At 42.4% G+C, this 23,754-nt stretch overlaps 2 protein-coding genes across 6 annotated transcripts in view; one reads left to right on the top strand and one right to left on the bottom strand.

Annotated features, from left to right (window-relative positions):
* Nucleotides 1–4,713, bottom strand: part of UROC1 (urocanate hydratase 1) — a 40,371-nt gene extending 35,658 nt beyond the window's left edge. The window contains exons 1-2 of one of the 3 annotated variants that reach the window (XM_040568392.1): nt 3,662–4,713; nt 3,331–3,461 (exon numbers count right to left, since the gene is read on the bottom strand). In XM_040568392.1, the coding sequence (XP_040424326.1) occupies nt 3,331–3,461; nt 3,662–3,680 (150 nt within the window). In that variant the 5' untranslated portion in view covers nt 3,681–4,713. Of the gene's footprint in view, nt 1–513; nt 808–3,330; nt 3,462–3,661 lie in introns of those variants that run through there. The other 2 variants (XM_040568395.1, XM_040568393.1) reach the window with 2 other exon arrangements.
* Nucleotides 4,714–5,408: 695 nt separating this feature from the next.
* Nucleotides 5,409–23,754, top strand: part of LOC121075305 (netrin-4-like) — a 54,029-nt gene continuing 35,683 nt past the window's right edge. For 2 of the 3 annotated variants that reach the window (XM_040568409.1, XM_040568410.1), the window contains exons 1-2: nt 5,796–6,948; nt 13,517–14,058. In XM_040568409.1, coding sequence (XP_040424343.1) covers nt 6,882–6,948; nt 13,517–14,058 — 609 coding nt within the window. In that variant the 5' untranslated portion in view covers nt 5,796–6,881. Of the gene's footprint in view, nt 6,949–13,516; nt 14,059–23,754 lie in introns of all 3 variants that reach the window. The other variant, XM_040568408.1, reaches the window with a different exon arrangement.

A 23,754-nucleotide genomic window follows, 5' to 3' on the forward strand; every position in this document is an offset into this window, starting at 1 on the left:
CCCACTGGAGATGTTGCTTGCCTCCCAATCTTCTATGTGATGACATCCAGGTCTAGAATCATTTGTGGTATTATTGTCTAAACAACTGCAAAAGCAAGATTGTGATTGCATGTATTCTCACTCATAGGCCCCAGCTCAGATCAGCTGTTAGGAAGTAAGCATGGCAATTTCTGAGTAGCAGTTGCTATAAATGTCCCATTGGCTGGGAAAGTATGCCAAGATCTCTATCATCCAGACTTTCCAAAACAGAAGACAACAGGCTAGCCTTTCCAATCCATATACAAACATCCAAAAGCAACCTAATTTCTAGGCATGTAAAGCAGCCATTAAGAACAAATGTCTTGCTTTTTCTCCAGAAAATTCAGCAGGAACTTCAGGTACTATGCAACTTCACAGGCTTTGGTTTTCAGCTTTTTATATCAGGATGTCACAAAGCAGCAAAGACCAGATGCTCCCTGAGAGACAGGGAGACAAGAAGAGTAAAACAGCCAACAGGACAGGCACCTCACCCACCATGGCCCAGAACCAGGCCCATAATGCCCAAGGGAAGCAAGCAGGGCAGCCATGGGGTGGCAGCAAGGTTCAAACAGGGGTCTAGGTCATCAGGCAAGGTCATGGTAATGTGCAGGTCTCAGTGAAATCAGGAATGCAGGTCAGGACCAGATGATGGTTACCAGAAGGAGATTACCAGGAAGGTCCATAATGACAAGTCAGACTCAAGGTCAAGTCATCCTACAGGTTGGGGTCCAGATCAGTTAGGCCCCTGGCTAGGCACAGGCACACCCCAGAGCTCTAACATAAGCTAAATCTCCAACATAAGTAGGATTAAGCTCAAATGGAGCCCCTAAGCCTATGGGCAGAGGGTGTGTGTGTGTGGAGCTCTCAGGTGAGGCTGGTCAGAGCCATCAAGGCTGGTTAATTCCCTCAGGGCCCTGTGACAGAAACACAGGTGATAATACAGTCAGCTAGAAGGTGATCCTGCTGGGTAGAAAGAAACTGTAATGTGATTTGGCTCAAAGTTAAGGGAACTGCTACATGGATGAAGACGTCATTTTTTTTCTGATTCTAAGCAACACCAAAAAGTGTACATTCTTCCCAAATGGCACTGGCTTTACTGGAACGTCAATGAATATCAAGCATGCAATTTCCTTGTTTTGCAAAGGACGCAATACACATAAGATTTTAGGGATATCTGCTTTGCAGCATATTTACACAAACATACAGATGCTGAGAAACAGAAAACCAGAGTTTCCTCCTGCGGAGGGAAAGGGAGAGGATGTGGATGTTACAGGCATCAGGCAAAGAATACAGAAGGAAGAGGACTCAGGAAACATATAAACAAAAATCAGTTATGAGAAATAGCTTGATTTATCCAAAGAGATTAAAGTTGATATGATAGGAGGAATTGTATATCTTTCAGCAAGCCCCCAAACACGCAGAACTTTATAAATCTTGCCTATAGGATTTCTGTTATAGCCACAAAAGGAAGCCTCAAAAAAAATTAAAAAATGGCACTACTACAGATTATTATTGTAAAAAAGGGAAACGTCAGAATGAAAGCATATGAAGAGAGGGACAGATCCTTACTGTGAGAAAATTAGCAGAGCATTATTAACTTCACTACTGTCAAAGCTTCCCATGAACACTTCAATTAGAAAATGAACGCGGTGTCATACATGACAAGCCTCACAATATGCTCAGCATTACACACTGCCAACAAAATCTGGAAGCCTGTCTCAAGACTTAAGAACCACCTTGTAGACAGACAACCTTTTCTCAGCATGAAACACCTCTTAAAAAAGAGATTCAGCCTTTCAGATATAAAATAAATACCATCTGAGCCTCTAACCCTGTTAAGAGTTTAAGGTGGAGGATTAAGAGTAAAATAAATCAGAAAGGAAGCTTTTAAATTTTTAACAGGCTAATAAAAGACCCAGTCAGCATGACCTTTTATCACATGTGGTAGATAAGAAGGAGAGATGAGGGTAGGATGTTAGACAGTAGACGGACCAGAAAAGCAATCTACTGCTGTCTCCTTGAACACTTAAACGAGGCAGGAAACAATTCCAGTTTCTGTATAGGGAGTGAGGGCTTTGTCACTACCAATCTTTCCCCAGATAAAGAGTAAGGTTTGGCATTGTTTTGCGAGATACCATCTTCTGTCCTACAACGTGGACTTGTCATGATAAATCAAACTTCTCCTGAGGAAAGGAATAAAGTGGAGATGGTTGGCAATGTTCTACCATGCAGTGAAGCTCACTCCCTGCTCCTTTATCTCCACAACTATCACCACAGCTTCCTTCTGCACACTCAGTAGCCACACTTCCATCTGTCTGAGCTGTCCCAGGCATAGACAGGATGCCTCTGCCATGAATGCTCCTGACATTGAAGTAAATCCTCTTTGGATATCTCACAGCTGTTACTCCTTCTACCCCTTGGCTGGGCTCTCCTCTGCTTGTGGAAGTGGACTTTGAAAGAATTTCCGTGCTGATGCCAGTGAGGAACTCCCACGAGGGCAAGGAAGTTGCATGTAACTTGCTAGTGGGGAATGAACTTCTGCATTCTGACCAGAAAGTCACATTGTAAGAGTTACATGTGATGAAGCAAAGGCTTTCAAACTAAGAAACCAACCTTATCATCACGTCCTGCACAAAATTCCTAAGGATGTCTACCCGTTGAACATTAATTTCTGCTGCTGTTTTTTTTTTTTTATTATTGTCTCTAACATGAAATAATTCAACGATTACTTTAGAGTGTACACAGACTATTTAAACAAAAAGAGGCAGAAAAATAATTACACAACTAAAGACAAATAATTAACTCAATCCCTTACAAGCTTGTCTAAATGCCAGGATGCTTCAGACTGCTGGTTAAACTAATTTATCTTTGGATCCCTATGCAAACATACAGATACATAGCTTGTACCACGATGTTGATTTGACACATTTCATGTTAACTGTATTTGAGGGGTTAGTATTCACTCCCATACATATGCAGCGTTTTTGCAGCAGCATTCATAATTTCATCTCCAAGGAACAATGCTGGATTGACAGCATTGAAGTCTAAGGCCTCTTGTTTAGCCATTTAAAGTCATGCACAAAGCTGTTGTGTGGCAAATTTCCCTCATATCAATCAACTTGGGGAGAAAGAGAAAGCAAGCACACAGAAAAGTTTCCAGTATTTTGTCTCACTAACCATTACTGAAAATATAACACCAAGGAAATATATCTGCTGGCACTCAGAAGAGCATTTGAGGCGATCAGGTCTGCCGCTCCAAGCTGCATTTATCTGAAAGGAAGAGAAGTGAGGCCTTGTGAAACCCTGTGTTACCTTTTTCTCCTGAGCAGTGAGATTAGGGGTTCTCACAGGTGCATGGGGTATTCCTTTCCTCCGACCTCTGTTTTCAGGCAAAGGGTTTAGAGGAAGGCCACGACAGATTTCCTTCAGGCTGGTCATAGCTGCTGAAGAAATACAAGGAGGAAAGGCAAGGTAAATTGGAGAGACACAAGGAATGGAGACAAAGGGTGAAGGCAAACAAGATGCTAAGCGATTGAGATGTGCCACCACTCTGGGGCGATCTCCAAGAGGACAGCTCGTCCTCTGGCTTTTGCAATCAGGCCTGCAAAGCACAGAGGGCAGGCAGCACAGGTGACACACCTACCCCCACTGTGCCATGCCATTGGCTCTCCTGTCCTCCTCCAAAATGAATGATTCACAGTTTTGCTGTTTGTTCTCTGGGTGCTTTGTCAGGTGGTGCTGTGCTAAGCCACTAGAGCAGTCACTTTCCACATTATCCGGTTCCCCCAGCACCCCAGCGAAAGTCAGGGTCTGGAGCATGAACCTTGCTTGAGACTTCAGGGATTGTGCTTTTACATTTCTATAGTTCAGGAACTGACTAAAGCAAATCATCATTATTCATGTCATTGTTCATACACACTGTTCAGCTAAGATGTGCATTCTCTGCCTGACACCTCTAGGTATGGGCTGTTCCTCAGATATCATCAGGCTGCATCCTCTGGACAGCAGCAGCTGTCAATGATAACAGCAAAATGTCCCCCTTAGATTTTAGCTCCTCTTAGCTCACAGGCATGCCTGGGTTTTAGTAGTACTAAACTGAAAACATTAGCTCTGTTACTGCTTTCCTCAAGACAGGCAATAATAAGGAAGAGAAATTAAGGCTTTCAGTTTTAAGTCACTTTTATAACCTACAGTCAACAACAACTGGAAAGTCTTACGTTGTTGCCATCCAGACATCACAAGTAAACGAACATGCTTAACTTTGACTTTCCACTTAAAGAGCAACATGAACTTTGCTCCCCATTTTGAGTTGTTGTTTAAATTATACAGGAGCTTCTTGACCTTTATTACATCCACGGAACTACAACTCAACGGCCAGGGAATTTTCTCAAGTGCCACAGTTTAAGTCTGGTGAAATTATCTGGAAGAAACTTTTCAGTTAGTGACAAGCCTAAAACCTAGGAATAAAAAAAATGCCATGTTATTTTTTTCACAAAGGCAGCAATCAACAAGCAATGGCGACAAAGCATAATTATCAAATGACAGCATCTCATTAATGTCACACTGCCTGTAGCTCTAGGACATACTGCATTTCCCCAGCTCCCGCTGAAGATGCTTGAGTTGAAAGAACTCAGAACGTCCCAGGGGAGCTGAGCGCACCACTCTCAAACCCTCTGAAGGATGCTAACTGTCACTTACGAGAGAGAATTATGTTTTGTAATTATTCAGTATTTTAACTGTTTTCAAACAAAAGGCAAAGACAAAAAGGAGAGGAAATTTTTCCTACATATTTTAAAATTTTCTATTTGGTTTTCTTATTAAAAACGCACAAAAAAGAAAGATAAGGGTAAAGTTAGAAAATTCTCTTCCAATACATAGCTAAATAACTCTGCCTTACATAAACATTCCCACCGCAAAGGGAAATAAATCTTTCCTTATTCTTCTTTGTATGACCCACATTCTGCAAATCCCTCTAAGGTCTGATCCTGTGCACACATGGGCACGAGAATAATCTCGTCTACTCCCATCGAGCCTGCTTCCCTCCGTGACATCAAACAGAAGGTAATGGCATTACACTGCCTTAAAAGCTGAAGAAAGAAAGAATGGAGCTGGGGGGTGGGTTGGGGGGGTTGTCACTCCCAGAGTTAAAATTATTTCTAGGGCTGAGTGCTTTTACCCCTGATGCTGGAGCCTCGCTGGGTGTTGGACTTACTGCCTCCAAAAAAATCTGGGGCTGGCAAATCCGACTTCAAGGTCATGCCCTGCATGAAGGCAGATGCGTCAGCGGTGCCAGCGCAGCCCCCCAGCGAAGCCCCAAGTCCCCCCGCTGGCTTCTCCCAGCTCGTGTCTGCCCTTGCCTATGGAAATAAACCCGATGCTCGCTCCCAATCGCCCACCTTGCGAGGGACAAACCCCCCAAACCTTCCCTGCTGTCCCCACGCCTTGGGGCTGCCTTTGGGGTGCCCTGGGGGGGCTGTGTCCCCGCGGTGTGGGGCAGCTGTCATGTGCCGGCAGGGCTGGCAGAGGGTGCTGCAGGGACAAGGGACAGCAGGCAGCAGCCGGGGCGGGCTGAGCGGGCTGCCCCCGCCCCGCACACCCACGGCCGGACAGACGGACGGGCAGACGGACGGGCAGGCTCCTGGAGCAGAAGATGCTGCCGGAGAACAACGCCTGCATCTGAGCGCACCGAGGACCAGCCCAGCCGACGAGGAGGTGCGGAACCGACCCATCCTCCTCCTCCTCCACACTAAAAAAAAAAAAAAAAAAAAAAAAAAAAAAGCACATATAAAGAACAGGAAGAAGATCACATGTTATAATAATCCCCTCTGCAGCCAGACAGGACCAGAGAGGCGAACTGCCCGGTCAGGACCGAGGGATGTGCTGGCAGAGAGGAAACTTGAGGCTAACTCCCAGCCCCGGAGGGAGGGAACCCCAACCCTGAGCCTCGCTGCAGCCGGAGGGAGGCAGGAGCTGCCCTCCAGCCCCTTTTTTTTCCCCCGCACCTGAGCGCAGCCCCTGCCCCAGGCTCCCTCCGGCAGCCCCGACCCCGACCAGGGGTCCCCCGGCCCCGGCGAGCCCCCCCCCCCCCCGCTTTGGGATTTTGCTTTTAGCCCCTGGCGCTCGTTGTGGGATCAGTGGCTTCCGTGCCAGCGGAGGGAGGAGGGCTAGGAAATAAAATCAAGCCACCCAAACTGAAAAGAGAGAAGAGCCAGGAAAGCACTTGCTTCTCATCAGCTCTCAGCGAGAAAAGCCAACTCTCTTCTTATGACCCTCTGCTGCAGGGAGCAAAGGGGAAGCGGGTTTTGGGGCAGAGCTCCCACCAAAGCGGGGTTCCCGCAGCCGGGACCCCATCGCCACCCCGGCTAGCTGCGGGGGCTGCCAGGGGGGTAGGGAAGGTTGCCAGGGGGAAGGAAGCCAAAACGAAGCTCCAGCAAAAGCAAGGAGCAGAAAGGAAAGTTTCGGACTAGCATCCGCAAGAGAGCGGACCGAAGAGAGCTCCCCGCGTCGCACCAGCCCTCGATGGTGCATTCAGGGGGCTGCAGCAGGGATGTGAACATCCCCGGCCCGCTGCATGGAGAGGGGTGAAGACACGGAAAATCCTTGTTATTTATTTATTTATTGGAAGCGATGTACGGGTGACACCCAGAAGGCATCTGAGCCCTGAAAGAGAAAAAAAAAAAAAAAAAAAGCCTCCAGACCCAAAGGAAAACAAGAAGAATGAGACAGCAGCCTTGACCCCTGCACTAAGAGGAAGGTGAGCAGAAAGAAAGAAAGAAAATACAGAAAAGCCATGCAAGCACCAAACCTGTAGATTACTGCAGCTCTTTTTTGCTTCACCGAGGACAGATATTTTACTGACAGCCATGCAGCATAAAGGCATCGTGCTGATTGTGTTCTTGGAATATTTTATTTCTGGCCATGGAGGAGCAGGTAAGCAAAATAAATCAATATTGCCATTCATGAAACAATTTATCCTAAGTTGAGCAAGGGGAAAAGGAATAGAAATCTAATCTGTAAAGTATGGTAATTTTTTTATGTCAACCTCTTTATTTTAGATTGCATTTTTACAAGGAATCTGGGTTAGTCAATGTATATGAATGCCTCTTATTCCATGATACACAGCTTTACAGCTCAGTCTGCCCCCAAAGACTTATAATAGGATGTACTCTTTCATACATTCTTTAAGGGAAAAGCTGTATTATTTCTATGAATGAAAGAAAAATAGGAGAGAAAGAAAGAGGTGGATAGATTGAGATATGCTGGATGTTTGTTTTGAGGAAGAAACACTGGCTTCCTGGGCAGGACAAGAGTGAAATGACAAGATCCTTGGACAGCACCACTGAAGGAATCTGAATTATTCTCTGCTAACTCCATTTTTCATCATTAAAAGTCAGAGACACTGCTTATGAGTTCCTATTAATCAAAGAAAACCCATTCATTCAGTGTATTCACTGATTCAGTAGTTAACATGCAGTGGACAAGATTAAATCAGTATTAGAAAAAAAAAACACAACGGACTAGGGCAGAAAGAGAAGTTGGTAAGTTGTGTGTGTATATGTGGGTGTACAAATGAGCATACATAGGAATGATATAGCTGTATTGGTATTTACATAGGCTTCTACAAATAACCTGGATTATGATAGAGACTAATTCCTTAAGGGAAAGGAAGCAAAGTATTAGATTGCTTTCTTCCTACTGTGGTTTAACACATCTTTAAGGTTAAAAGGGATGAATTATGCAGATCAGCCCAGAAAAATATAAATTAGCATTGACAAAACAACAATATGTCCTTGGTGACTTTCCCATTGGGATACCGGCTTGGGATCTGTCTTTCTGCATAGCAAAGCATACCAGTGGTTTAAATTTCACCTGCGTGCTCTGAGTATTAGGACTGGAGCAACGCTCCTCATGCAGTGATTTTAAAGTGACTGAAGTGTTCAGATACCATGCAGGATTCGGTAAAATCAAAGGCAGATCAGGAGGCTTCAGCTCAGATTATGGCTTAGTTAGAACCTTTTTAATAACACAGACATTAGACTTCCTAACTGCAGAAGTTATTTTCTTAAAAACTGAAAATAGCTCATAAATTTACAGTCCTGCCAGATTATCTTGTGACTCATTTGGGAAAACATTTGGCTATCACAACATTACAGGGACTGACTGGAGGGAGGACAAGGTATCTTAGTCCCCTTAGTGTTTTATCTTGGGCATTTACTAGTCTCCTGGGCTAGAACTCTCCCTACAGGATACATATGTTGAAACATAGCACAGGAAGGTTACAAAGATGTCTTGTAAACTTGCTGATGCTGCTGCAGAAAGCAGCCTGCTATAAACTAACCTTAATTTGCTCTGCATCCAATACACAAAATGAAAATGAATCTTCAAGGAAAAGCAGCCCGCAGCTGACTGTGTGGAGCTAAACACTCTCAGAATAACAGTGTAGGACACCGTGATTAACAGCAAAATAATTGGCTACTGAAGGTGATGACACTGAAGATTCAAAGTCGTTTTAAATAAATATATACTGTTTGGCCAAAAGGTTACACAAACCACCAGTCTGTGAAAGCCCAAGGTCTACCTGTTCATTTTTAAGTCTTTTTTCTTTTTAAGAAGCAAGGTAAAAATCTTGAACTAATCTCGAATCTTTCCAGGTCCTATCGGAGGCAGGGTCAATATTGCTTGGACTACAGCTAATTCTGGCAGTATTTAGCCAATCTGTGTAAAAGGAAGCAGACAGGTATACAGAGAAGTATTGTCATAATCTATTTGCCTACCCAGGAAATTCCTTTTTCAGCACTATAGTTGGTCCGTCCTGATCAGAAGTGAAACAAATTGCTGGGCAGTTGTGTGGGGAGTACATGGAGTACATTATTTGTGGGAAGTGCCATATTTGCCTTCTGCCACCTCTGTGCAGAGGAGACAGCTGCAGTTGTCAGGATTGGCTCCTTAGATCTTTAAATACAATGCAAGGGGAAAAAAAACTTAGTTGTGAGGCTGGAGGAGTCACCTAGGTTTTATATTGTCAGATGTGGACCTTCCCCTCTTCTGCCAGGTGGAGGACCTTATTCCCCTCATATAAACCCCACAGCAGCCTGAAAACTCTTGCATATGGGGCAAGCTGCTCACGGGGCTGACAGCAGCCTGGGCTCTCCCTTCGCCCCTGGCCAGCCGCAGCCCTCCCCAGGGAGCAGCACCCAGGGGAGCGGTGCTGGGCCAGCTCTCCTCCCGATGGCAGCCCTCCAAAAGGGGGCGTGGTGTGGTCAAAAATGGCCATTTCTTGCACCAAGCTTATAATCAGCTGCAGGACCTCGTTATCAGCTGGGATTGGTTTCCTCTGGGCTGGGATTGTTCAGTTCTTCTGCAATAAGGGTGCAGGTGTTGGAGCCCACTGCTGCTCCAGGAAGGATGCTGCGGGCAGACTGCAACTGCCTGATATGAAAGAGCGCCCGGACCTGGGATCTTATACTCATTCTGCCCGTGCCTCAGGCCATGTCTCAGGAGCAGGTTGGTCTTGTAGCATATTCAGAACATCACTGTTAGGGTATTTATGAAGGCTAGCTCATTAGCTTCAGTTGTGAGGCCACTCACAAACGGATGACAACTTGCCAAACTTATTGCATGCTGGCCCCAGACAAACCAAAGGGTTGTAGCACTTCTTTTGAAACCAGCATCGAGGACCAAAGTCCTAGATTTGATTAATAAAACCTTGAGCAATTCATGTCCCCAGGATAGTAGGCTTTAGAATGGCATTTAAAAGTCTTTGCTTATTAAGAAAAAAGTTAAGCAGATATAGAACAAGTGAAATCCAGGCTGGACATAGATGCTGAAACTGCTCCATCAAAAACTTTGCAGAAGAAGCCCAAAGATCTTCTATTCAGAAGGGTGAAAGTTGCTCTCCTGTTTCACTGTAAGAGACTCAAATGCACAAAATCACAATTTTTGCATATGGAAAAGAAATAAAACCCCCAATTCAAATCACACAGAAAATATTTGGCATTTTTCTACTCAAGTCAGCAGGCTTTGACTCAGTTCCCACATGACCTTTCTTCCGCTGGATATCCATGGAGGGTGGAAAAATAAATAAATAAATAAAACATTGAATATGTTTTTAGTTAATATCCGTAAGGTTACAAGACCCTGAAGAAAGACACCTTTCTTTGAAATGGTGTCCCAGTCATATCATCAGTGTGACCTCCCCTGAAATGTACGGCTCCCCAGCCACCAGCTAACACCATTGTAAGAACACGTGCCAGCCAAGTGCCACTGACCTGCCACTTTGTGGCACAGCTCGGAGGGAGCAGAAAGACAAATTGATTAATAATGTCACTTCTGGAGCCAAGCCGTCCACCATGGAGTGTAAGCTAATCAACTTCAATACCAGGCAGTGCTCGTGCACAATCAAACTGTTTCATTTTTTATGAATTATTCAGTGAGCCCTCTCGGGTTAAGTTGCTTGCTTGCCTGGCTGCTGTTTCTCTTCTGCAGCCGTACCCCCTCGCTGTCCAAATTCCACACTTGGTGTTGTTTCCACAGAATCGGTGAGTGATGGGAAGGCTGCACTATCCTTGTAGCCAAGCAATGTTCTGCCAATTGATTTCTTTAAATGCAAAGTTTTTAATCAACTGCAGATTTTGTTTTCCACCATCTCTCCTGCTCTCAAACTCCCTTCTGCTAATTCAGATGTTGCTCTTCTCCCGTTTTCCTAATGACACAGCAGTTTGGACAGGAACTATTTATCGATGTTGCTGCATTAGCAGGCGGAGCAGATAAAGCTTCTTGTGACTGTTGTTCAGGAGAACAACCACATTCTTCCTCCTTTTCCAGGTTCAGATAAAAACAGCTGAAAAACTTGGTGCAAGACTGATAGCCCATTAATGGGAAATGTAAAAAGCAGCCATTCCTTTTAAAAAATGTTTCCTTTTTTACTTTCTCACATTCTTGTCTGCAAAGCTTCCCCTGTGCAACTCCTTAAATTTAGAACTCCAGCATGCCATTTCCTCTGTGAAAGCATCAGTGGTGTGGTGCATCAATAAAGATGGACTTTCTTTTAATTACACACTATATTAATCCATAACCCAATAGCATTTGTAACACAAACCCACTCTTGTTCAGAACTTAGCAATCTGGACGCTTGTCAGAGCTAATGCTTGTTCAAAGCTCAGCTATAAAGCTGGTCCCACTACAATTCTCTGGAGGCAAAGATGACACCTCTCTGCAGCACGGAGCAAAAGCACTTACTATACAATCTACTTGAAACACAGAAATTGCTGTGCTTTCCTTATTTCCAGTAATTTCTACTGAACAGCTGAGACATGAACAACCCAGTCCAGGTAATATGGGCATTTAAGTGCCACTTGTGAAGACTTTCTTGAGGCATTGCAGTTGCAGGCCATTATATTTTTGCTGACCTGCAAGGATGGATTTACGTTTATCTCAGGAACTGTGCATGACTCAGTGAAATTCACCCTCTAGGCAGAAAAATTTGCAATGTCAATTGTTCTGCAAAAAGGACAAAGCTCTAAACAACTTTTGGGGAAACCTGAGTCCTTTCTCATGAAAAGACTCAGAGAAATTGCAAGAAACCTTCCAGGTAAAATGTCTGAACCTCCTGGTGTTCCCCTGTAACTCTACTAGCCTCAGATAAGAAGTTTACAGTCAGAAAGAAAATCACTTGACATGGTTGTCAAGCAGTCAGGATGGTAAGAGGGCTTGGTGGAGGACCTCCAGCAGTGCTAAGAATCAACTGCTCAGTTGAAGATGTGGAGCAAAGAACAGAACTGATAGAGTCAAGCATTACCATCTTCTTTGCTTTCATTTCCAGCTGACTTGTGAAAGTCATTCTCCTCATTCTCCTCATTCCCTCCTCATGGTGGGACAGCTTTCATTCCTTCAATCCAGGGACAATTAGGTGCAGATCAGGCACTGCTGCCCTCCAAGCTCTACCAGTCTCCTAGGATTTCACTGGAATACCCAAATAAATCTTGGTCATCCCATCATAGTCAATGGTGGAAGAGCACCTCCATCAAGAGGAAACATACTGTGTCTCCTGACAACCATCCTTCCCTGAGACTTCTGCTTAAAATGTCTGCAAGGCAAACACACACCAAATCCAAGTGCCTCTGAAGGTGGCTTCCGTCTTCTTCTAAGTAAAGAGCATTTTTGGATTATGCACTTCCATGCTACCTGAAATTTAATATCACCTTACATTGTATGTAAGCTAAAATAGCACACACCATTGGTCAATGGGATTCAGTGGACATGCAGCAGCTTGATTTTGTGTCCTAATCCTGGAATGCAAAATGCATGAGATGTTTTCCAAAACAATGTCTATCCCTTTCTCTTCTGGCCTGTGCAGAACTGTCATTAAGAACTAAGGACAGAAGCAACTCAGAGGGAAAACCGTGCAGGCTGGATGCATTTTTTCACCTTAAACAATTCTTTGGGAAAGAAGAACATCAGCTTCACCCAAATACATTTATGATTTGGCTAATTTCATAAGGCTGAATCAAAGTTAATTTTCTTTGGCCTAACTTGATTTGAAAACTTATTTTGCCTGAGGAAGGACCAAATATAACCTGAGCAGGGATTTTAAAATTTGACCTAGAATCTTGAACTAATAGCTGACCTTTGAACTGCTCCTAGATTACCCAGGGTTTACGGTCATCCTATGTTTCATTGGAAGGGTCATTTCCTGTAGGACTTATATTGAGTCATCTGACTTGTGACCTCTTGGATTAGATTTATGACCTTGCAAGGTCAGTCTTTAACTCATTCTGGACTGTTAAATTGCAAAGAGGACATTGTATGTCATTAGAGAAGCTGTTTTCTCCAATTTGGTAATAAGGTTTTGGGAGTGACCTATAAATCCAGTGTCACAAAGCACTACTAATTTCCAAACAATATTAGGATTTTGTAGTTATCCCTACCTTTCCTAATTTAGAAATAAGTAGATGCATACATTGAAGATAGCAAAACTTTTTTTTTTGCTGTATTTGCAAACTTGGCAAACAGAATATATTCACCTATCTCCATGTCAATGTGTTTAAAAAAAATGAAAAGAAAGACTTGATTTTCAGCTCTACTAAGTATTGGAAACTCCAGCTCCTGTCAATAGGAGTAGCAGAAATTCAGCACCTCTTAAAATTAGGTCAATAACACATAACACATAACTAGAGAGATATATGCTTTCTTCATCTGTTTTTATGTGTAAACAGTGTCTGCAATTTGTTGTGCAGGAATCATCTCTTTTCTTAATGAATCTATAATGTACAGTACAGTTTAGCTTTGCTTTCTGATTACAGTAAAATAAACATATTGCACAGATTCAGCCCTCAGATATGCAGCTGTACAAGAGTGAGAGTAAGAAAACACAAGATTCCTGCAGTTAAATGTATAACTTAATGGACTGATGCAACTGCATTCTCAACAGGTATCAAAGTTAGAGTTTCAAGTGCTTATGGAACTCTGCTTAGCTTTATTTCTTTTGCCTGTCTTTCAGATCCCATGAGGCTACAAGCTTTGCGCTGTAATAGCCGTTCTTGCAACCCTCCAGTGGGAAACCTTGCAAGAGGGAGGACACCAGTCACCCTCACCACGTGTGGGCAGAACAGCACAGAACTGTACTGCTTCTACCCAGACCAAAATCTCCTCCACCTGGCCTCCCGTGGCTGTGGGCAGCCTCACTGCACCAAATGCAATGCCAACCAGCCTGATAACTCCCACCTCCCTGCTGACATGACAGATGATTTCTTCGCAAATCCAGTCTCCTGGTGGCAGTCTGCCCAAGGGGTGCACAGGGAAGAAATCAGGCTGGACTTCGAAACGGAGTTCTACCTGACCCACGTCATCGCTGTGTTCAAGTCCCCCCGCCCGGCCGCGATGGTGCTGGAAAGATCCCAGGACTATGGGCAGACTTGGAGGCCCTACAAGTATTTCTCTGTCAACTGTACAGCGACTTTCGGGCTCCAGGATGATCTCAATGAGGAGGGCTCCATGTGTACTTCCAGATATTCAGATGCAGTGCCCTGCACCAGAGGAGAGGTAAGCGATAACTAAGGTTTGGACAAAGTTTAATGTCAAACAGCTAAAGACGAGCTGAAAGTTGGAGAGTACAAGCTCAAAAAGACACTGCCTATAAATTAAGAAAGGTAGCCCCTTCTCGAAGGTTTTATGTTAAGAAAATAAAGGGGAAGAAATAAAGAAATGATATATCAATGAAATTGAATGGAAATGTTTTAGCAAGTTTCTTTTATGAGAGTTGCAGAGGATAGGATTAACATTTTTGCCTATTTTTACATTGCAGATGCCCATAACTGAAGTAAAACACCACCAAAACAGATGTAGAAAAAATACACATTTGTAGAGCCTTATTTATCCAAAATGTTTTCCTCCTTTAGGATGACATGAACAGCACTTTCAAATTGTCTTTCACCATATAAAAGGTCCTGGATGTTTTAAATACAACCTTCCCTGAACATTTAATGCAACTACTCCTGCTGGCGGTGTCCATTCTGGTTGTATCAAGACAAAGGCTCCAAAAATGAAGCCATTTAGAAACAGGAATTGTGACCGAGCAGGCAGATTCCACTGTTCAGCAGGGGGAAAGGGTCCTCCTTTGGTATGAATATTCTGATTAAACATGCAGAATGTTTTCTTTTAAAATAAATGCACAATTGTTCTGATAAATTCCTCTGAGAACATAAGTGACTGCTTAGTAATCAGATAATTAGCTTAGCTATATTTGCATTCATTAATCTGAAAACAATTTAGATGGGAAAGAAGGTAAATATCAGTGGTGTCTTTTTTATAGAGGAGACAGAAAAGCACACAGGGAGACTATGAGACATTCCTGTAGTCCCGCCAGAGGCCGGAATCCTTTCACTTCCTTCTCTCTTCCTTAGAGAAGTCACAGTCCTCTTGGTTTCCCTGTCTGGAAGTGATCACACAGGTTTGGCAGTAATACTTGCTGTAAATTAAGCTCAGGTGTGAGGTAAATGATCCCAATAGCCTTCAGAAAAACACAGTGGTTTCAGCAGTGCACTTCAAAATGCACTTGAGAAGAAAGAAATCAGTGTCCTACACCTGAGACAGAAAAAGAGCAGTAAGGAGAGACTGAGTTAATCTTTGTGCAACAAGGCTGGGAAATATCTCTGTGTATTGGAAATCTGGAGCAAATCATCTAACTACTGTCTTCTTCCTGGAGTAGTAATTCTGCTAGTTAGTTATTAGGATACAATGAAGTCATATACATCCAAATGTCTTCTGTAGAGAGATTAGAATTTGCCACGTCAATACATAATCTAGGCAACTATTATGATTTTCCACCGTTTTGTGCCATCCAACGAAAAATCTGGAAGTACTTTGCAAGATCTATATAATGATCTTCAGCACGCATACAACGGTCTTGTTGCCATTTCACAGATGCGGAAAGCTTCCACAGAAAGGTGGAAGTGGTTTGTGGTGGAACAGGACAGTTCTGGTAAAATAAGGAATAGAATTCAGGGTTTGAGGCGAATGGCTTGGCCTTAGACACAAAACAACTCTTCCTTTTCTATACAGTATCTCCTGTTACCCTGCATTATGTAGGGTTTTGTGCTTGCTTAACCTTGGGGAATATCATTAAGACCACGTGTTGCTGCTGAAACAAATCCGAGGGGTGGATGGCAGAAAATCAAATAATAAAACATACATCCAACAAAAGCCTTTGTCATTACAAGTGTCAAATGATTCTTTCAACTTGGGCAGCCACCAGACCAAAATGAATATGCGTATCTTTAATCAATTCATGCTATGGTAGTAGATGTTAGAAAATAACAGTAACAGTAAGAACAGTCATATATTTACAGGTCATACCCTTGCAGATCCCAAATACTTTCATGAACTGTTACATTAATTGAATACATGCAGAGGTCACTTCCTCTATGGGATGGAGAGCTGAAAGCAGCACATGGGAATCTGTACAGCTACTTAACAGAGAACAAGCTAAACAGTTTCACAGCAAATAAACTCAAAAGGATTCTGGAGTTCTGAACAGACTTTACAGAGAACTCTTAACCAATCCATCAAATACTGCTATGGCGAGGGTACAAAAGCATTAGACTTTTCAGGTCAACAATATGACACAGCAGATTCTTTTGTGAATGAAAATAAAAGGCGGCAGAGCGTAGTTATTTAAAGTGATACCTGATCAGATTTGCCTGAGTGACATTGCTACTCTTACTACAAGTCTCATGGGAGCTTTGCCCACATATCTCAGAAATGCAGTTGTACAATTTATTTTAAAGATGTCACAAATGTCACAAGGGTATCCCCTCAAGCACTGACTCCCAACTGAGGTGGATGGAAGCTGAATCCCCATCAGTGCTTTGTGCAGTGTTCTCTCCTTTTGCACCTTCTCCCTGACCTATCCAGTTACTGATGGTGGCTAAGCCTTGGAGAGCTGAGGAGCTCACATCACAAGCTGACATTTCTGAAATGATCAAAACTGTTTCCAACTTAATTTCTAATTAATGCACTGAGATGAATGTCAGTTTTCTCTACTGAGGGACAGTCAGGTTTTTCTTGGGTGCTGTTCTAATCACTTTCAGAAGAGACACAATATTCCTTTTTAACAGGGCACAAAAGGAATTGAAAAAAGGAGATTGCTTACTAAGAACACTTAGGTTTAAAACCCACGGGAGACACATCATGGGACAAGATTTCTGGTCAGCTGGCTTCCAGACCTGAGAATGTAGGTGGTTAAAGAGAAGGTGGCAGAGTTGCAGTAACCTATTTGCATCCATAAACTGACACGCATGTCCCTGAGTTGGCACACTCTGGTGATCCTTCAAGACCAATGAAAGAGTCTGGAAGCATAAAAGGAAACTCGGCAGAAGAAAAACTTTGAGGTGGTTAGAATGGAAGCAAAATCCCTTTAGGGGGTGATATTACAATGTCACAAAAGAACCCAATGTATCACTAAGTTAAGCTGTATCCCCCTCTTCTGTAAATTATCCTTTATCTTTCACCTCTTGTCAGGGTCACACATCTCCACCTCACCTCAGATGGGGCAGAGCTGAGACAGATGGTGTCATACATTCAGGAACAAGTCCAGTAGAAATGCAAGGAGATGACTTTTTAGTGTCCCTTTTGCAGTTTTCTTTTACTCCAGCATTTATTATATCCCTTGCTCCTGCACTTCTGGAGATAAAATCTCAGATCCTGGATCTCCCCATCTTAATTCTTCTGGCAAAGAACTTAGGCTATTGATAGTTTCTGATTTTGGAGTAAGAGCAATTTATTCACTGCCAGTTGCCTACAAATCATTTGCTTCACTTGTTTCATCTCTTCGAACAAGAACTTCCATTGGCTGAATTCCCAGGACATCATTCTTGTCATTTGTCTCACCTTTTAGCCACAATGAAACCTACACTGACTATTAGCTCATTAGTTATGGTGGGCGTCCAAACTTCCAGCTACACTTCCGGAACTCCAGTTTTCAGCAAACTGTTTCTTCCTCAGTCCTTGTAACCGCTAGAGAGTGATAAGGATCCTCTAATTCTCGAGCTTGTTTAGCAATGTCTATTAGTTGTTATGTTTGCACCTGTACTCGCTAATTCTACATATTTTATAGATCAATTTTACACTGCTAAATTAATCACCCAAAGTCATGTAATGTTGAAATCTAAAAGTGAATAGTGAGCCCGACACTCATTCATTCAAACTTTGCCAGTTCAACTTAGTGGTCTTGCAATTTACTAGGAGAAGCACTAGACATGCAATTTCCTTAATCATTTGTTTATAATGCCATATACAATATGTTTTGAATTGCAGCAAGGGAAGAAATAAACTACAAAGCATGTTCCAATCCCTGCAAGCATTTTGTTTTCTTTCACTGATGTTGATCTGCAAGCCACCTGAGCATGATACATTGGTTTCTTGCCACTCTTTCCTAGAAGTCCTTGTTACCAAATATGCCAAAAACCTGTGTCTCCATAGGCCTTTGCCAGTTCCAATACAATTTTTCCTCTTTGTCTCCAAATTGTAGCTGAGTCAGGGCCAACCCAGACTGACAGCTGGCTCCAAACATCATGTCAAGGGTTTGAATCACGCCTCGATAAGTCAAGTTAATTAGGGGTACAGCAGTCAAAGTGGTTTTAAAAACCAAGCCGTTTTTTCTGTCTAGCAACACACTTGCCTATCATAACCCAATAAGCTTGTTAGCGGGTCTTTCCTTCCAAAATGGTGGTGCGTTAGTTGAGTTACCGCAGTTCAGTCTCTAGTTTCTTGGGTTACAAATTAAGTAGAAGCCTAAAATAAACCTTCAGGTCAGCCAATGGAAATCTAACTCTAACCCAGACAAAAGGAGAAATTACCACTATTTTGCATCAGTTGTTAGTGTGACTTACAGTTCATACACCAGCTGGGGAAAACAGGGACCAAAATGTTTCAACCTGCATCCTGACAGCATGTGCAGTTAAGGAGTGCAGTCAACTATCTGACAAATTAAGAGCAGGTTTTTAATAAACTGGAATATTGGGAAATGAAAACAAATGTTCTCTTCCATCTACAGCAATGTTCGCGTGAAAGGAAGGCATTAGCATGCAAAGCTGGGTAAAACACTAACCTGCTTATAACCACAAGACCCTAAAGAAGACCCTACCACTATTGGGTCTGGCTAGAGGAAGGTAGTTTTAAATCAAAAGCTGGTTCATTTATGTGAATGTCTGCGTGACAGATGACACCAACGAAGTGTGATATAATAAACCCATTACTGGAATTCACTGGGGGCTGGAAGAATTGTGTGTGGCTGAATTAGGTACTGGTTTCTATGGCAACAAGTTAAATGTGCCTTGTGCAGAAGACCCGTTCCTTCTCCATTTTGTAGCCTGTGGTGACCTCTTTAGGGACAGAAGTCCCCATCAGTGTCTTTTGTCAAAGATCAGTGGACTTGCTTTATAGCTAAGAGACTTTTAATCACTCTTCTAAATGCACTCTGTGAGTGTCAGATCAAGACATGGTGTGATGGGATGCAATTCCCTCTGCTTCAAAAGCCACCGGGCAGTTCAGACAAAAGCCACAGACAACCCTACCGAAGGTCTTTGCCTCTGCACTGACACTGTAGATCTCTACTGCCTTTCTCCACCTACAGGGACTCCTTGAGCAATGATTACTGTGAAGGGGAACCACTTGTGCACCAAACCAGGCCAGGGATGGGGCTCTGTGTGGAATGTGTGTGATCCTGCTCCAAAAACCCACCGTTTTTGCTGTCTTTTCTCAGGTTTTTCTTTTACTGTATTCATACCAAACCTTTTGATAAACAAAGGAGGATCCCCCTCCCCTCCCACACATACCTCATTAAGTGGCAGCATCAATAATTCAAGAGGTCACCACTGAGACTTCAGTGACTTCTTAAAGGTCTGATCTCATACAGCAGTGGGGTCACTAAAAAGAAACATGCTCAGCATGTCACGAGGTTGAATTCCTAGTAGCTAAGGTGCAAGGGCAGGGTCTTGCACTGGAGTGAATTGTCCAACAGTCATCAGGGCTGTCCTCTAAAAGTTGTATGATGTTATTCTGACTTACAGATGGAAAAGATTCCAGGAGGGATTAGTCACTCCTGAAGGTAAGTGCCTGGTTGTTATGACTAGGGCCGTCTGTTCAGCATTTCGTTTAACTTGAACTGTAGAGGAGATAAAATGCAGAGGAAAGTTGAGAGGAAGCAGTTAACACCAGCAGTGTAAACAAACAGATAGCACTGCCAGGCCCTGCTTCCCTGGAGGAAGAATTAAGGGGCTCAAGTATTTGTGTCTGAAGGGAATTTGAACTGACATGAGACCAGTCCAGGATTCCTATCCGTGGCAAGTGAATTCAGGAGTGCACCAAGTGTCCTGCTCTGACCTGGCATGCAATGAGCCATTTCAGAGATATTTGGCACCTTACAAACCAGCCAGGAAGACAAAATAGTATTTTGAGCATTACTTCTGAATTTCCTGACATAATAGGCAGCAGATATCAAATCAATTTTTCTTCCTGCCCTGTTTTATGAAAGCTTAGTGAAAGCTTTCAAAGTGTCAAAAAGACTCAACTTTTAAAGTCTCAACTGTGAAAAAAAAGTTCTTGTCTAAAATGTTACAGATCTTAGAGATTCATTGTTGTAAGTTTTGAACTCCAGGCTAAAAACCACTTACTGTTTGCTCTTGATGATGAGTGTTGTCCACACCTCACTCTCCTGATGAGACTATACTCTTTACTAGACCTTTTCATGTGTAAGGTTTCAGCCAAGACCTAAAGATATAAGTGGCTCCACTTATGAGAAATGGATGCTCTCCCATGAGGATGCAGTAGACACTGCCGATTACTAATGATAACTGGGTGTTTTAACTTTCCCTGACAATTCGGAAGAGTGAAATGAGACTCTTGTTCTCAGTCCAGGTCCCAGTAGGGCTGTCTGCGTCACAGAATTCCTCATGCCACCCTCTGCCATTTCAGAGCAAATATCAAAACTCATAATGAAAAAGGACACTGCTCTGTGTGGGAGCAAGGAAGTGTTCTCAGATCCTCATGTAAGGTGATGCTGTGTAGAACTGAAGGAATTTTGTCCATTCCCTATATGCAGACTGCAGACTGAAGGGTTTTGTGCCCAACAGTCTAGATTTTGCACTCCAACTACATTATTTGGCTTGACAAAAGATACTTCTCCTTCCTACAAACCTTATTTTTCTACACAGATGTAGAAATTTATATCTGCAGATAACCTGAAGCTACAGGAAACATTTGGTTCGAGGAAGAGAAAAAAGTCTGCATGGTTCTTCAGATTTGTCTGTCTCTGATCATAATTGTGCAGTCTTTCCCCATCATCATATTGGCAGCAATGCTTAAATATTAATATTAATACCACACTGACTGGATTACTGGAATAACCTCAAAGCAGATGCAAATTGAAGGGACATTGACCTGTTCTGTTTTGGAAAACACAGAATGGATTCAAGACACCACTGTATTGAAAGTAGTTGGTTTTACACAGATCAGATAAATTTAAAAAATCAAATGCACAAATAGATTATTTCTTTAACAAAGTCTTACATTCTATACTGGCTACTAAGTTTTGTTCTCCAGAAGGACAGAAGCGCAGAGGATCTTGACTAGGAAACCCTATTCCATGAATCATCAGAATAAGCCTTCTGATAGTTAACAGGGTACCTAGACTTCCTTTGTGCTCTAGGCTACTTCAAAACAGGAAAAAAGGCTGCTTTTATAGTAAAGTCTACTGTTCCAAAAGATGGAAGAATTTTAGTCAAGAGGCTCCATCAAATAGATCAGAGGATATTTGCCACTGGGTAGGAAAAATTCTGAGACACAATTGTTTACTATTCCTTTATGAGCAAAATCAACTCACATGAAAATCTCTTAATGAAGAGGATTTAGGGCTGATGAGAGTTTTTATTGCAGCTTCCTTCTGATGGGCCTAGTATAAGCACACAGACATTTCTGACCTCATTAACCTGATTGTGTGCAACATGATCAGCATAGCTTAAGGATGATTTGTAATACCAAATTCTTGTTCTGCACAAGGATCTTCTTTTGTAGGAGGCCGTGCATTGGCTCTGCCCTCCATTTGTGACTCATATTCCTTGACCTTAGGCTATAAGCTTGCAAGGGGGAACCTTTGCTGTGTCCACATCTTTTCTGACTAATACTGGCTGGAAGATCAGGTTAAGAAAACAGAATTATCTGCATCAAGGATGGAGAGGCAAAACATGTGGCAAAAAATCAAAAATCTGAGACACTGTCTCTGGAATGAAGATGATCTCCTGACTGGGGATAAAACATCACCCTCTGTGAAGCTGTGCCAACTTGCATACAGCAAAACCAGCCCTTTAACAGTGGCTATCATTTTTAGCTTTGCACACTTACAGCATTCTCCAAACTTCCTTGCTCTTAGAAAGGTCACGAGAGGACAGGGTAGTGACCATCTTTTTGAGGCATAGCTGATTGACTTTTGAAAATGAGAATGACAAATATGCGCTTGATAGCAGATATGCTGATAAGCATGAATGCCCTACTCAGCATTCAGCTCCAGTGGCAGCTCCTGATTATAAGGGAAACTCAGGATCTAGGGTGTATTTCCACAAAGGGTCGAGACTATAAAGGTGCTGAATACCCTTAACCTGCACACAGTTCTATGGAAACTGAAAGATTCCTAGGGTGTCCTTACGTTACTCAGCCCTCAGCAGACTTAATCACCAGCAGATTTTCTTCCGTAGCTGTGCATATGCTACTTTTATGAAGACTACACACTGATGCTTAGAGAAGTGACTGGGGGATAGCCTGTTACAACAGGAAAAGAACAGATCTTCCATGGAGCTTGACACCAGATAGAGACTTAGTTAGATGAGAAATATTGTTGTGGCAATAATATCACTGGGAAGCTCTTTTCAGAGCTTGCATCTTAATTATTAGAACATACTTCTTTTTCATCACACTTTCTTAATCTCTTCTACATGAATATAATGGCAAACAGCAAATTTGCAAGATATCTCTGGGAAATGAACAATGCACATGTTTTTCTTAAGCTAAGCAAAAGGCATAAGCCAAATGCTTATGTGTACAGAAGGAATCTCCTTCATAGGCTTCAGAAAGCAAAACACGACCTTGTGAAATAAACTAAGAACAGATAATACAGTGAAAATGAAGTGTCTCTTCCCACAGTGTACGACTCTAAGAGTTCATTAAGACTTAGATCCATTTCTAATCTAATCTTTCAAACATTTATGTCAAAATGGTTGAGATTGCTAAACTCGTCTTTGACCTGTTATTATTTTTAAAATTTTGCGTGTATTAAACATCCATCCCTAGAGATTCTAAGAGAATTTACAGATATAAATTTATTAATCTTCTTCCCCTCCTGTGAAGTACTTGAGTACTTGTATCCTATTTTTAAAAAATGTAAGCAGGACATACAGTAGATGTATGTACTAAAGTAGTACTAAATACTGATTAAAACTATGCTACCTCCACACAAAGTGCAGCTCACCTAAACCTACTTACATTGGCACAACATATCTGCTTTGACTCTGCTGACACAATCTTTGTTTAATTAAGTCCTCAATATCTTTGACTGGTACAAAGCTAGGGAAGATTAATTCTTTAATGGTTGTTGAATCCAAGAACATCTAAATGGCACTCCCAAAAGATTTCACTAGTGTTATGTCACCCAAATCAGATCTTTAACGTTTAACAAATCTTGCTTTGGGAGAGGTGAGGACAAACAAATCCAGCCTTACCACTGAGCTTATTCCAGACAGAAATGTGTCATGAATTAATCATACAAGCAAACCCTTGTATCTCAACTGGAATGGAACACTCTTTTTGCTTAAAAGGATATTGCAATCCCTATGGGACAACTAAGCTATTAATATGTCTATTCACAAATAAAGTTCAGAGTTCTAAGGGAATATGGAAATGTCAAAACAGCTCTCCTGAAGACATGCAAAGCCTGAAATGAAAATATTTGGAAAACAATAAATCCACAGGAAACCCAATCTTTTTTCCAAGCTGTAAAGCAAAGAAATGAAAAACAACCCAGCTTCATGAAAGCAAATGTCACTATGCTGAGAGAAGAGCACCCAACATCTGTTCTTTTGCCTAAAGAACTCAGTGCTGTCTGGATACCAGTTAAGACATGGCAAGGATGGATGATTGACTGGAGATCCCAAGACATGGACATCTCTCTAAACTTATCATAATATATGCAAA

The sequence above is a fragment of the Cygnus olor genome, chromosome 10 (assembly GCF_009769625.2).
Source record: "Cygnus olor isolate bCygOlo1 chromosome 10, bCygOlo1.pri.v2, whole genome shotgun sequence".
Taxonomy (NCBI): domain Eukaryota; kingdom Metazoa; phylum Chordata; class Aves; order Anseriformes; family Anatidae; genus Cygnus; species Cygnus olor.